This window comes from Trachurus japonicus, chromosome 15 (assembly GCF_045865225.1).
Source record: "Trachurus japonicus isolate A0001 chromosome 15, Traja_1.0".
Classification (NCBI taxonomy): domain Eukaryota; kingdom Metazoa; phylum Chordata; class Actinopteri; order Carangiformes; family Carangidae; genus Trachurus; species Trachurus japonicus.
The window spans coordinates 13,386,080-13,401,687 of record NC_140921.1 but is presented as its reverse complement, the minus strand read 5'-3'; the positions used below and the strand labels follow the sequence as shown (position 1 = coordinate 13,401,687).

General features: G+C 43.4%; 1 protein-coding gene across 1 annotated transcript in view; it reads left to right on the top strand.

Annotated features, from left to right (window-relative positions):
- Nucleotides 1-15,608, top strand: part of bicc1a (BicC family RNA binding protein 1a) — a 56,409-nt gene that overhangs the window by 16,382 nt on the left and 24,419 nt on the right. The window contains exons 2-5 of the mRNA XM_085799766.1: nt 1,999-2,045; nt 9,468-9,537; nt 13,362-13,441; nt 14,328-14,486. Coding sequence (XP_085655892.1) covers nt 1,999-2,045; nt 9,468-9,537; nt 13,362-13,441; nt 14,328-14,486 — 356 coding nt within the window. The remainder of the gene's footprint in view (nt 1-1,998; nt 2,046-9,467; nt 9,538-13,361; nt 13,442-14,327; nt 14,487-15,608) is intronic.

Here is a 15,608-nt window from a genome sequence, read left to right as displayed (position 1 = left end):
AACACTGTACATCCTTTTTAAATTAAGTTGAATTCATCTATTATTAATGTGATGGACTGCTGGGCATTTGATGTACACAAATATAATTTGAAATTAATTTCTCCTCTGAGCCGAAGCAGACCACTTTGCATGTCTCGGTAAACTGTGGCTTGGACTTGTTTACTGGGCAGCCGGTGTAAAGTACAAACACGTGTTAGATGCTCACGATGTCGGCATCACCAGAGGCCATAATGTTGGCTCTGGTTGAAAATGAAGCTGTTGTCAGGAAGGGTTTTCATTTCCTCTGTTTGTCCCATGAAAAGTGGTGTTGATGGGGAAAGTCATAACAGCACTTTTCACACCCAGGTCTCACCCTGTGATCATCACAGTTTGCTGCGTGCGCTGCAGGAGTTCTGCAAACTTTCTAAAGGGGTTACATTGTTTTGGACGTGAAGCTGTAGCTAGATGAGCTAAGTTTTACTAAGGTAGGTTTTCCCCTGATGACTCATACTTACAGCCATAACATGTTTTCAGTCTGGTGGAGAAAACGTTATCATTAGTCATCATCAGAAAAAAACGACTAATGAGGAGATTCCTGTTTCCATGATCCAAAATATTTGTTTTTAGTGTGTAATACTCATTTATGTTCTTAGCACCTTAAAACTAATGATTTTGTTTGTTTTTGTTTTTTCTCTTCTTTTTTGATGGCTTGAAAACATATGTAAGTCTAGGGCTGCTGGGGGACTAATAACCGTTTTTGATATTGATCAATATCTCAATGTTTCCTGCACATCACATTCTCCCAAACTTTAAGATGACAATTTCAGATCACTCGTTTTGTTTCACTAAGTCACAAAGGTATTGAATTTATTGCCGACTCAGAAAATTGGCACAACTAAAAAGTAGCAACAAGAGAATTGTTCACCTGTATTTTTGGTCGATTTATTATCAGATTAGTTGCTGATAAATCTCCCTGTGAAACTGATGGATTGTTCTGCCGGTAATTTCAGCTGCATTTCCTCACTCGCTTTTAAATTTATGTTAAAGAATAAAAAATGACAAAATGAAAGAGTTGTCTTCTGCGAGTGAAATGCAGCAGGGCTTTGTTTTTTTTTTGTTGTTTTTTTTTTCTTCTTCAGACACGAAATCGCTGTTGCACTAATTTCAGCATTTATGACTGAACTGTATAACCCACATTGACTCTGCTGCTGCTGCTCCTGACCCAGATTTGCACAGACAGCAGCAGATCTATCTCGGCTGAAACGCATCATTAAACCTTCCCTGTACTCCCAAATGACAGAGGAACATGAGAATCCTCCTTGGAGAGCAGATATGTATTTTGTATCAACAGAGCTGCCACAGCTTGAAGGACTTGCAGATGTGTTTTTAGTGACTACGGGCTTGACTTACTTTGGTAGCTGGCCCTCGCCTTCTCTCTGTGTATCATCTGAAAGAGTTTCTTGGCGTTTTTACCTGGATGGAAAATACATTTAAAACACCGGGACTCCCCTTGAAGTGTTTATTTTGTTTACAGGTTGTTCACAAGTTTTCATATACTGTCAAGTTTCCCAAGTTGGGAAGTGTGCAGTGTGCTGACGGATGAATTTCTAAAGTGTGAAAACCTTTTGTAAGAAGTGTGAACCTGACACCAGTTGACCTAAGTGTGGTATGAAATATTCCATTAACGGCTACTGTAAAAAGCCCAAATATTTTCACTGTATCCATCAATTTGTTACACGGAAGCTGTGTCCAATCTTTAGGATTATAGAAAATTACTTGGAACATTTTATTCCAGTCCTGCAAACGAGCAGCGTGAGTCACGGTGCCAAACACAATATCCAAAGAAATGGAGATCCACCATAAACACAGCTCCGAGAGAAGATACCGTAACATTTTGAGGAGGCCTCGGTAATCTGTGTGTGATTTGGCTACGCTGAGGTTACATTGTATATTCAAAAACTGAGTGGCTCTGTGTGGTTTTTTACAAATTTATTTTTCTCTTTCTCTGTCTCACTCTAGCTGCCTCGGAGGGGAGAGTCAACGGCGGGGAGGATTTCTTTCAGAAGGTGAGTGTGTAGTCTGCGCTCGGCATAGTGTTTGCTTTGTCTCTGGGTTGCGTTCGAGCCCACTGAGCAGCGCTTCTCCCTTCGCTGAGGGAGCAGATGTCAGGTGCCTTTCTCCAGTCACTCGTAATTACAAATCAAAACAAACAAAAACAAAGGAACGAACCTGACGTGAAGTCACTCCGGGGCTCTGATCCTATAACACAGCTGACACAACACTGCGGGCCTTTCTCACTTACATAATGTACCATAATATGCCAGATCATCTCCGCAGTTTAAGAAGAGGGACTGATCGGGCCAACGCTGCCTCATTGACTTCTTTTTGTCGCTGATGTAATTAATGTTCTGAGGCTTCATTATGTGCAGTTAAACAACGATACGCCTCAGTAATAGCCTTCAATGGGATTCTTTTAGTCACAGCTTGTTCACATTGTCCTCATTGATCAGTCGAGTGTGTGACCCTGTCTGGGTTTAAAAGAGTTAATGTCCAGTTTAAATTGTTATGAATTAATGACCTTTCATACAAGTTATAACTACAAGGATTAGTTTTTAGTCCTATTAAAGCCTCTATGTCTCTAACAAGGAAATTATTTCTGAACATTATTAATTCATCACACAACAGTGAGTTTCACACAGCCAGACCTGATTAGGGCTTTGCACTATAAACAACACAAAACAATGATCCTGAGAGAAAATTCCTCTAATTAGACAATTAGAAACTGAACTGGTTCTTTCATGCATGTGTAATAATTATTTTTTGTTCATCAGTTAACTTCTTACTAAAATCAGAGAGGCAGGGGTCTTATTGCTGACACTAGATGTGTATTTGGGGTTGTTGGTGCTGCCGAATGGATTATGACCTACTTTATGCTCCATCATTGACGACAATCTAAATATCTGAAGTGCTGACATTTTTTTTTGCACATTTCTGTATAAATATTTGGAGGGGAGGGGGGAGAGGGGTCAGGATAAAATATTTAGCCTGATTTCCCAACCCAGTTCATTGTATTTGTGCAACAGAAGTTGACCACATTTGGCCTCATTATCGGGAAAAACAGCCATTAACAGTTGTTGGTTGTTGAGCGAGTGAACATGTTGCATGAAATGGCAAAAAAATTGCCTTGATACACCCCATTTGTTTAATTCAACCTCAAACTACCGGCCTTAGAAAGTGTGTGTGTGGTGTCTGATTTCAACTTTAGTATAATAAATGAAGTCACATACTGAAATGACAATGGAAACCACAAATACTCAGCAATCTAAGTTAACTATCGGCCTTCACTGAGTTTCGACAGCAGTTACCATGCATGAAGGCATCTCGTTAATTACATGGTTCTTGTTAAATATTTCAAGTGGATTTGTTTGTTTAAAATTCAGCTTCCTGAATATGTTAAGCTCCCTCTATAGTATGTTAATGGGCTGTAATGAAATAAATGATGGACAGCGGTTTGTTTGAGCATTCCCCTTTTGTCTATTTTCTGTATTTTGGGTTTGGACGTGAGGAAGCCAAGTTAAATGTCAAAGAAGGAGGCAATTTAACTGTCCCTGAAGTAGTTTTCAAAAAAACCCAAGTAATGCAAACCAGGCGCCTCAAGATTCCCCCTCGTTGGAATTTTAACAAGAACTCGAGCTATACTGTAGCTCTTCCTCCGCCTCTTTTGGGTTCGGACCTAACTGTAATGTGTTGGATATCCAGTGGAGGTGTCTTCCTCGCTCCACAGAGCTACTCTGACAAAGTACGGCTGCTGCTGCTGCTGCTGCTGCTGCCGCCGCTGGTGTATCGACTCCATGCAGTCATGCTTTGTGAAGTCTGTGGCTTCAATATTGTCACAGCTCGTTCAAAGAAGCTGTGGTTACCAAAGGTTAAATTGTCAATTAGAAATTAGTGTGCAGCTGTTTGCGTTGGCAAAGCCATGGAGGGGCAGGAACAGAGCGGTGCTAAAGTCATGTTTTTATTGCAGAATTTCCATTTGGATAACTCTGCAGAGTTTCCCTCTGATAGCGTGATCACCATACATGCCCAATTAAAGTCGGGAAAATAAACAGAGTGCGACTGTGGAACGGCATTGTTGAAAGAATATGGATGAGGTGTGTGAAATACCTTGAAGTTGATGAAAATGGAAACTCTTAGTTGGGCCGCTTCCTGCCATTCCAACACACCCATGTGCCACACACACACTCGGTGGGACTCATAAAGCGCACGCGTAGCGGCTCTGTCCCCCGAGTCAGAAGCCATATGGTCATTTCTGACGCACACACACACACACACACACACACACTTAACTGCATACGAGGCTTTGGGAGTGAGATTGTTGCCTCAGCAGTGAGATTTCTAGTTGCAGTCGCTGACGAGAGCAACATAAAATGGTCCGCCCCCGCACTTTCTCCCCGGTCTCTGTGGTTGATCAAACCCTCTTACTCAGTGTCTGCTGGACTTCCTTTGAGTCCAAAGGAGCGTTTTGTAATAGAGAGCGAACCGTCCACCCTCTTCATGAAGTAAAGAGGATGGCGGATAGAGTTGGGACCACAGGAGGGTGCCACAGCTGGGAAATTAGGAAATATCCAAATCCCTTCTGCTCACATAGGGGAATCAGCAGCTACACACCCGTGTTTCTTTTCAGTCTTTGTTTTAGTCTCTATCTATCTCTGCCTCATGTTTTCCCTCCTCTTCCCACGTTTCTCCCCCCGTCCCTCCCTCCCTCTGTTATTTCATCTTTTCCCTCTATTAAACCACTGGTGTGTCATTGTTATCAGTCCGGTCGGTGTAACAAGGGGAATTACTCTATAAAATGACGTGCTTGTTGTTTAACAGAAGTCCCGGCATTGGTGCACTGCACACGGATAAATGCTCCATTTTTGCAGTGAAAGTTTTGGACTGTGAACCATTTGGATCATCAAATCACGGCACAGACCTATAAGCCGTTTTGGAGAGTCGTGCACAAGTGGAGCCGTGGGACAGTGGAGAGCCGGGGAAGCTCGGCTGGTGGAGGCGATAACTGTGCACCACAGAGGAGCTTGGAGTGGATTTGAGTTGGAGACAGGCCTTTGAACCCCCAGCCAGTTTAACCCCGATCCCCCCTCCTCCCCTTCCATCTCTCCTTCCCAGCAGTTGTGGTTCTGTAAATAATGCCAGGCGTGATATGTAAGTGCCAGTGCACTCAGATCTCAGGCCAGGCGTAATTCATTTCAGTTGGTTTATGGCGTTGGCGCTTCTTGTATTTCGCCGCGCTGACACAGGGCAAATAGGAAACTTACGACTGTCGGGATGACATATTTAGTTGACATTATACTGCGATGATGTTGACTTAACTAGGTCAGTACGAGTGCCATCAAAGCAAAAATACATGTAAACAAAATGTTTGTGTTTCATCAGGCAGCCTGCTCTGACGGAGGAGTCCTGATTCCAGCACCGATGCTTTTCAGCCGTAGACAGTTTGGGCAGAACTTCCTGCCCTGTGATTTTTGTTGCCCTTTTCATAACCATGCATATGTTAGCATTAGCCCTGAGGTTTAATGGGGCTTTAGCTTCAAGTTAGCACTCAGGTTGTTAACATGAACTCAGTTATGACTGGTGAGTCTCATGGGGATTGTTCAGTCAATGCCGTTAGTGTCGAGCTCTGCTGCCCCCTCGGTCATTCTCAGCTCCACTCACCACATCTATACGCCCCCCCAACAGCCCTCTGTGCTCCCTCCCACACACCAAACTCACACTCACACACACATTCCAGCTGCATAAACAGCTGCACCATTGCAGCGCAGGCCAGGAAACATGCCTGCGCCATGTTGATTGCTGCTGTGTTATATGTACACACATACAGATGTGTGTACACGCGCGCGCGCACACACACACACACACACACACACACTCTCCCCCTCTCACGTGTGCTGAACACATGTGCTGTCTTTCAGGACATTACTTTAATAATAATATCGTGTTTGATTTCACCTTCAGCTCTGCGCACGTCTGAGCTCACCAGCTGCAAACCTCTAAGAACCAATCATCATGTCAAGGTCACGCCATGAAACTGATCAGAACCGTAGTCATTCATGTATTTATTCATTTCAGAGAGGGTGGGGTGGCACAGAAGAAAGGGTGGGGCACTGCATGTGTAGGTAACTTAATTTGTGCAAATATCTTGACCCATTTGAGAGGTATTTGCTAGCTCCTTCATGAAAATAAACGCCATCCCCTTTAAAATGGTGTGTGGTCTGTTAGAAATCAGTCCCATCTGCAGGACGCTGCCAAGAACAGCAACACTGGACAGGAAACAGGTCTCTGTGAACAAGGCCCTTTTTAGAGAAAAAGTTGATGAAGCATAGGCCATACAGTTTGATAATTTTCGGGAAGTATAATTGCATATACCTCTGATGTGATGTTACATCTGATGTTATTGTCATACTTTTTTGCTTTATTGAGTTAAAACAGTGCAGCATGTTAAATATTTTTGACATATTTGGTTAAAAAAAAGGCTGTTTTTTATTATAAATCAGCCCTTTTTGAATGTCGTCACACATTAGCTCCCACTTTGCCACTGTAATTTGAACAACCTGAGAGGCTGCATCAGTTGTTGTAGTTCTTTAATTTGTGATTTTAAATCAAACGTCTCCGTAATGAGATCCAGACGCATCAGGCTTGACGTCCCAGGAGGCTGATTTTTAAAGAACAAAAGACAAACAATGTGAAAGTCGGGGCAAAGCTAAAGGAATTCCTCCTTATCACCGAGAACAGAATGTCCTTTAATGTTGTTTGTGATATGTCCAGCTGCTGCTGCTGTGAGCACGTGACTTCAGTCGGTGAAGAAAAGGTTTGCATTAAGCTACATGGTTGTTGTGGGGTTTTTTTTTGTGTGTGTGTGTGTGATTTGTTGTCCTTTCCTACACGTACCAGACAACGTCATGCTGGAGATAACCCTCGTTGTGCCTCAGGATACTAACTCCAGTATCACACACCTCATCAGATTTAGGTTTCAGGCTTAAGCTCCACCATGTGAAAAACAATTTAAGGTGAATAAACAGATGATGTTATCGCAGCAGTTGTGATAATATTGCAGAGAGAAGGGATGGGGAGTCTCGGGTCAGTAGACATTAATTAGTATCATTAGCATGCTTGATGCTGAAGCTGGAGCTCCTTTCAGCTTAGTCACTTTCATGATTGCATTGGAAGAATTTTTTCCGGAATAGCAGCTCAAGATCATCTGAAAGGAATCCGTCTTTTACTTTCATGATGCTGTGATGATGATAATTAAAGTTACTTGGGATTTTGTTGTGGTTCGCGCAGCAGAAACTGGAAGTAAACACAGAGCCACAAGCAGTAGACATCATAAGAAAGACCGGAAGCATGTTTCCCTGCCGTTTTAGATAAAAATGATAATGAATAAAGATATGAAACTTGGGCCAAGAGCTCAAGAGAGGGAAGCAAGAATGTAAAAAAACAAACAAAAAACTTTAGTATAAATGTGTTTTGCAGTGGTTTCACTGGCTTACACTGTTTTTATAAGGAATGCTGAAGAATAGGCCAATGTGCCTTCGCAGGAAGAGCTCTTAATTTTCTGCCGTGCATTTACAACGTTGAAAGTCTAAAAAAAACAAAACAAAAAAACTCACAGCTGGTTTTGATTTGAAGTATAAAGATGCTTTTTCCCCCCCCAAAGGTTACACTTCTGACTACAGATTCCTGTTTTATTTAGGTTTTCTAGTGGCAGAGATGCCTCCTCAAGCTGTTGCTCGTCCAGGCTGTTGATTTAAAAAAAAAAAAAAAAAAAAAGTGATTATAGGATGTTGTAGAAAATCAGCGAGGCTTGAAAGGGCTTCCAGTCAACCATCATGGACTCCAAGTACATAGCTGCAGAGTAAAGAGCAAAGCTGTCTCTCTGTTGTACAGGTGTGTGAGACTAGCAGTGGATACGCTGTCAGACTTTGTTGCAGAGGATGCCAAACAGACCACGCTGCTTCCAGAGGAACATATGGAGGAATTTAAGCACTTCCCTTTTTGATTTGTGCATCAGTTCCCATAGGAATACACCCTGTTGTTCTTAGTTTTGGCACGGAAGAGCACCAGATAAAACGTGAAAATGCTTGCAAAAAAAAAAACAACCTAATGAAGGCTGTGACTGGCTTTAGTGGCATTAATAAACCGAACATCTAATCTTCATCTTAATGGAGCCTGTCTCCCATTTGAGTTACAGAATGTGGCTCGTTGCTTAGTGCACAGGACCACCAAGGAATATTAAGTGGCGGCGTTTGCTCATGTAATGGGCTGAAGCAGCCCTCGGGTGCTTGATCACGTGGCGTTGAAAACTTTGAGAAATTCATATCTTCTCCACCCTGAAAACACAAACCCCTGGAAAGTACTAAAACAAACTGAAGACCACAGGACCTTTGTGAAAACAAGTATAGTGCGTATCAAGGACAGAGCCATTTGGAGAGAACATGTCAGCTCCACTTTTTTTTTGGAAGCATTGACAGTTTTTCCACTTGTATTTTTGTTTTTTTTTATTTTCCACTAACATCAACTGAACACTTTTGAATGAGTTTGTTTGTGGATTTGTTGCCAGAAATCTAAGCCAGGTGAGCTTCCCTGTGGTTAAAAAAGGGGAGCATGGAGGTTGGGTAAAAGAGATTTCTCCCAGATTGGTCCGCTGACAGCATCTTGACCAGCGCTTTATTCGTTCTGCATTGCCAGCACATTGCCTTTTTTCACGTATATACATATGCTCCTGGTTACGATGACTCCACTTGTCAAATGGTTCTCTACATAGATCGCTGTTGGCATTTTTCACGTGTTACAAAGCCAAGCGTGCTTAATGCTGTTTTTTCTTTCCTAGGTAGCGTTGCATTCGGAGCAATGTCTGGAAATGTATAAACTTATCTCACCAGACATGTTTAAACTGCTCCTCTGACTTCTCCAGGTCTTCTCCATTACCTATAAAGAAGGATAGCAGAGTTTTGTTTCTTTTTTGTGTGTTATTTTAGCATTCTACCACCTTTCATCACATTGGGCTTTTTTAACTTCTGGCCTCTAATAACTTGTTCCATATATTCTCTACGGTCGACTTTATTAACATGTGCGAGCACAGGAGAGTCAGTGAAGAGATGCCCACACTTCAAGTGAAGCCAAAGCCACATTAAAAATCTGAAAAAAGTTACAAAAGTCCTGTATAATACTGACTGGGGTGTATTTTCTTTAGAAAATACTGTTATTTAAGTATAAGCATGATAATGATTATGATCAACGTATATTTCATATAAATAATTATGATCAACGTATATTTCATATAATATATTGACTATCAGTTCTTCTGCCAAATCCAGTCCTCCGAGCTGATGCCTTTGTTTGTTTACACGTTTGTTCCTGCGGACTCCCAGTGTTTGCCAATGCTGATACTTGTGATAAACTAATGACAGTTTTCCTTGTCTCTGTTCCAGATCATGGATGAGACCCAAACACAGATAGCGTGGCCGTCCAAACTGAAGATTGGAGCCAAGTCCAAAAAAGGTAACTACATTTTTCCCTTTTTTTTCCAGCATTTACGGTTCATCCCATCATAGTCATATTACCCTTATAGAACATCCCGTCTTGTCTGCATTACTCATCTGTTGTGCAACTGAAGTGTTATATAAACTGTGTAAATGAACACCAAACTTGCCATTTATCAAATGTCAGCCCATAAGCTCTGCCCTCAGAAAATTAGTTTTTTTTTTAACTTTATATAACTTTATACAAGTCTCAAAAGATGTACAACAACAGGACTAACAAGTGTGAATCCTAAGTAACAACATAGGTTAATGATTATGAGTCTGTAGTGTTTTAACTTGAGATATGTTCTCAGGAAAGGCATGACACTGGCACCAACAAGAGGAAAGTATTTCAGGGCTTCACTAACTTTATTTAAAAGTTAATTGGGACAGTGTGCAGTTGCAGTGTGAGCCCGGTGAGTTGCATGTATTGAATCTCAAATATTTACTGGCCACGTTGTTCCAGTGCTGTTACCAATAAAACATTATCGTAGTTATTTAAAGCTCTGCTGAGAGGTGGGGGGTTGGCGGGGGGGGGCGTTTTAGGGGAATCTGTAGTTGTGCCCACTTTGTTGTTCTCAGGAGACTCGCGAGTGAGCGTCCTCAAGCCAGATGTGGAATCCGATGTCATTATGTAACTTCCTCACTCGCTCGCTGTAGAAAATAGTTGACGGGGGGTTACATCAGAATCTTAAACATGCCTCCCCTCTGGATGCCGAACTGTACGTCCTGGCAATCCATTCACTCTCACAGACCGCTCCATTCACCCCCCCAAGGATTAGTTCATTCACAAAACAACCTGCCTCCAACACCTGTTTTCAACACCACCTGGGAATGATGTTCTGAGTGCGAAAAGTGAGAATATTTGAAATTCTGATCCAACATTTGGAGCCGGTCAAGATTTTCCCTCTGTCTTGCGTAAATGGAGAGGATGAAGAATGTTGGATAATCACTTATTTATCTTATGAGAAATGTGGAACTGACTATTTTGTTTCAACACCCTGAGCTCATAGGAGGAGAAGAGAACACGGCTAAATAGAATAAGAGAATATTTCACTTCTTACGGTGTCAACAGGCCTTTAATATCGACTTCAACAACTAAAGGGTGTATTATCTGGAGGATTAGGATGGAAAATAACTTGTGACGATCCACATTCCTCTCTTCCCTCGTCATGTAACACAGGATGTGACAACACAAACTCACTCACCCTGTCGCCATCGTCTTAGGTGATGGATCATTTTCTGTTATCCCAAACTAACGTCATACTGTACTCGTGCGCAATCTGGGATCAGTTAACACCCGGCAGGTCGGCGGCAGATGTGAAGGGAATTTGCATGTTTGTAACCACTGTCCGTCCAGAGCCAGTTCCTCGTTTTCATACATCACTTGCAGCTCGCCGTCGCTGCCACCTGCATGAGTGTGATAAGGCAGGTAGTTCACCTCCTGGGGCAAGCCATCATCAGCACACTGTGGGGGATTTAATACAGTGAGGATTCATATCTATCACATGTGGGACGGGTCTGTGCAGCAGAGTGGTCGACACCGTGTGGCCGATCTTTGCTTTTTTTTCTTTCTTGATGTTTTCTTAGTTTTTGTGTGGTAAATATCTTTAAATGTTACTCCTGCTTTTCTGTTGTCTGTCTCGATGTTTCTGCAGATGTTTTGAATGAGAACCACCAAGCCGAAAGGACTTAATTCCCTTCATTTGTGTGGTATTTTTTCGAATGTAGTCCCTTGCTGGAAAAATGCTTGAGCTTTGCCAGCGCAGAGCTCGGGGGTCAAAAGGTTTTTCTTCTCTGTCAAGTGAAACCGTGTTAAAAATCCGTGCAACTGAAAATACGTTTTGCAGCTGCAAGTGTTCTCTTGTTTGTGTTTGCTTTTATAGTTGTCGACTGTGCCAAATTAAGGCTCAAGGTGTTCGCTTTTTTTCCCTGCACAATCAATCATCAAAAAAGAGCACACTGCACACTCCACTTCAAAAAATGCGGGGGTGTTCTACATCACGACTGCAACACTCGTTTAGGCCGGCTAATGTTTGCCAGATGTGCTGTGCAGGTTAGACACTGGAAGAACCATACTCCCTCCAATGGTCACAGAGAGCGCCACAGGAGGAAGCTGAGAGATTTCTATTGTTCACAGCAACAGCTGTATGATGGGAAAATTTCCTGGAACCGGTGCCGGGGCTGCGATGAGTCTCTGACCGCTCTCTCTCTGCTCTTTTTCCCTTTTGTTTTGTTTTCCCGTCACAGACTGCAGCGCGGCCTTTGTTTAGTTCCCACCCCTCTAAACATCTGAGAGCTGTTGTCGGTCCTTCATGTGAAGTAGACGTAGTCTTGGTGTGTGTGTTTGAGGTTTTCGGACCCTTGTGGCACTGTTAACAGGATCAGTGCTTGTTTGCTGGCGGCTCTCGCAGTTCCCAGTGGCCATTAAACAGAGGGTTGAAGCTTGTTCTGCTGCTCAAGAGCAACAGAGGTTTTCAGTGGTTTAGCCCGACTTGTGCCACTGCTCCGTGAAGACGACAGAGATCATGTTTTCCATTTATGTTCCTCAGCTGCACAGAGAGCTCGTCGTGAGTTGATGTTGACACGTGTGACTTTGGAACTTCCCCTCGTTATCACAAAAAAAAATCCTGAACTGTATTTTCTCTGGCTGTTCTCATATCAGACACAAGCTTATTCAAAGTCTAAACATGCAACTGTGGATTTCTCGGACGTCCCAGTGACAATGAAGCTGATTCAGTGGGTCCTGTCTGATGGCTATACTGTAAATCTGCAGTGTGGGGGTGGGGCGGAGGGGGTATTCCTGGAATGGGGGTTTACCGGACTTCCTGCAGCTCAGTACAGTTAACACAGAAGCGATGGACCATGGGTGTTTAATGCATGTGTGTGCACAATTTCACATTTTTGGTTCCCCAGGGGTCGGGCATGTTGCAGAGCCAGATGTAGCGCTACAGACGCCCGAGCATAAGCTCTGACCGATTTTGGTATTCAGTGTTTGGTTATTTTAACTGAGGTATTTAGAGGCCGAGGGGTTCTGTGGGGGCACAGTTTGCTCAAGCTATTAGCCCCTCGCTTGCGCCGATTGCTGTGCGTGCGCTCAGTGTATTTACACAGAGAATTAGGATGTCGCAGTTTCTGTTGCACGCCGGTATCTCATCATTTGTTGAATTTGAGGAGACAACATTGGTGCTGTGTGTGTGTGTGTGTGTGTGTGTGTGTGTGTGTGTGTGTGTGTGTGTGTGTGTGTGTGTGTGTGTGTGTGTGTGTGTGTAGCTGAGAAAAATGAGTAAGTGTATATTTATTTTTTCATGGGCTGCATGACAGAATGAGATCCAGAGAATAATATAAAGCACCACATGACTGTCTCTGTCTTCTGTTGAGGTTGAATTGAAGCAGAAATGATCTTCATAGTTGTAGTGTTTTCTGTGGGCTCTGCTGATTGATGGATTGCCTGAATGCAATTCCACACAGAGCTGCCCCCTCCCCATCCTCCACTCTGTGCCATGTGGTTACTTGCTGGCTTAAATGAGTCTCGGCAGATATCAAAGCAGCAATTACTGCTGCGGAGCTTTTCTCGGACGCGCTGTAATTTGTTGACAAATGCAGATTGCTGTGTCATGTTTGGTTTAAAGTGTTTAACTTGTGTCCCACTTTTCACATTCAATCTGAAATTCATCAGCGCTGACTCCTTTACTCACACACACATACTGTAGTCTACCGAACATGCAGACGTATTAAACACACAGTCTCTGCTTCCACTTTGTAATATTTCCCTTTCTCTTTTTTTCCCCCTTCTCCCTGCAGATCCACACATCAAGGTTTGCGGGAAGAGGGAGAACGTGCGGGAAGCCAAAGACAGAATTATGTCCGTCCTGGACACAAAGGTACAGTAAGCATCTTTATTGCTGTGGAGGCAGACTGGATGTTTATGTTTCTCCAGTCTCTGTTTCTCACCCTTTCTTGGTCTCCACTTGGACTGAATGTGTTTCACCCTCGGCTCGCTCGCTGTCCAAGTGACAGATTGCACGCAGCGGTGCGGTGCAACTAGTCGGATACTCGCATCCAGAGCCTTCTGTGAATTTCCGTGTGTGTGTGTGTGTGTGCATGCTGAGGCTCCATTGCCATGGCAACACAAGAAATCGACTACCTGGGCGCCTGCTCTGTAGCACCCCCTGGGGGCAGGCAATCATCTGTGCACTTTTCAAAACAGACACACACACACAAAAGAGGGCAGCACGTGATTGGCTCAGTTTGTAGCATTTCATATGGTTTTGTCACGGAAAGGCCGTTTTTAGTCTGGCAGACGCACAGCAAAGCTATTTGATAATTTGATTCTTTTTTTTAATATCCTGCATATTTTGTTGCTCATTTACTTCTTTCCTAAATGACTGCAGCATATGAAAGTGTTTAAAGAAGGGGAAATTGTAGGTTCTGGGTCTTGTGACTATTTAGATGGAGTAAAAAGGACAGATGCTGCTCTAGACTTATGAAAGTAAGATTTATAATCAGTTGAGCAGGATGTGAAGCAGAGAGTGCAGTTTGTCTTGGTTTGTTTGTTCTTTAAAATGGCTCATCGCCATAAAACAGACCAATTCAATTTGAACCTGGAGGAAGATGCTCCCAGAAATGTTTTTGTGCAGTCCAGCTTGAGGTTTAATATCTGTAGTGCCTTTCATGTATTAAAAACACACATCCATTTCCCACTCACAGAGCTCTTGTGAGTGTTATTGATCTTCTCTTCACCCCTGCCCTGTCTTTTCTGCTCGTTAGAGTAACCGGGTGACTCTCAAGATGGACGTCTCCCACACAGAGCACTCTCACGTTATTGGCAAAGGTGGCAACAACATCAAGAGGGTGATGGAGGAGACGGGCTGCCACATCCATTTCCCAGACTCTAACAGGAACAACCAGACAGAGAAAAGCAACCAGGTTTGTGCAGCTACGCAACACGGATCTACAACTACACACACTGTGCGGGGACACTGAGGTGTGATGGATGAGATAGACGAGACGTTCACCACTTGCCGTTCAAAGAGTTGCCTGATCGTATGTTTTCCTTCAATCTAATCGACCGCAACATTGCACCATGATTATGTTTTGAGTAAGTCCAATGCATTCTGCTGCCTCGAGAGTGTTTAACATCATCATCCGTCCACAACTGGGTCTGAAAAATGTTTTTGATCTGCTCCGCTCCGCTCCATTTACAGGCTGTCACGGTGTCTCTGACCGGACGGGTTTCAGAGTGTTGGTCTTGTTGGCTGTTGTTTTGTTTGGCCCAGCCAGAGGAAGCCGGTGCGCTCAGTCAAAGAGCTGCAAGATCCTGCTGTAATTACCATTAAAGTTTAGTATGAGGAGCTGAGCACGCTGCCAGGCACGGCATCAGATGCTTATCGTGGCCAGGTGCTCTACTGTGCACCTGTGTGTTAAACTACTGACAAATTCATTTTTACTTTTTCTAAATCCAAGTTCTGCTTCAGTTTTTATTTCTGTGAGCTCTGCAGAGTGTGGTTTGCCTGTGTACGCCCACCATCACCCCACTCCACCCCACCCCACCTCCCCAGTCTGACTCTGATGATGCAAGTAAAGGCTGATAAGTAGCAAGAGACTCCTTTCAAGGCCCAAGAGCCCTCGAGCAGTCGGTGTCTTTCTGGTTTCAAAAGCTCACTCGCTGCGGCGGAGCCTTTGAGATTCAGAGTGTATTGACGAGTGCAGCGGTGTTGATAAGTAAATATAGACAACTGTGAAAACAATCAAGTGGCTACTTACCTCTCACTCTCCATGGAGCTGGTAGGACTCAGGATGTTGTTACAGCACACTTCAACAGGACAGGTGATCACAAACATGAGGCTTCAACTGTGATTTTCATTTTGGGAGTTATCAAGTACAACTGATCATAGCATGACCCCGCCGTATGTGTGTGTGTGTGTGTGTACGTGTGTGTTTTGTTCTTGTGGGAATAATGAGGGCCTGAGTCGGACCAGACTGATCTGCTTAGTGTTTGTTTCATCATTTGTTTTTCAATAATTGCTGCATCTGGAGCAGAAACGCAGT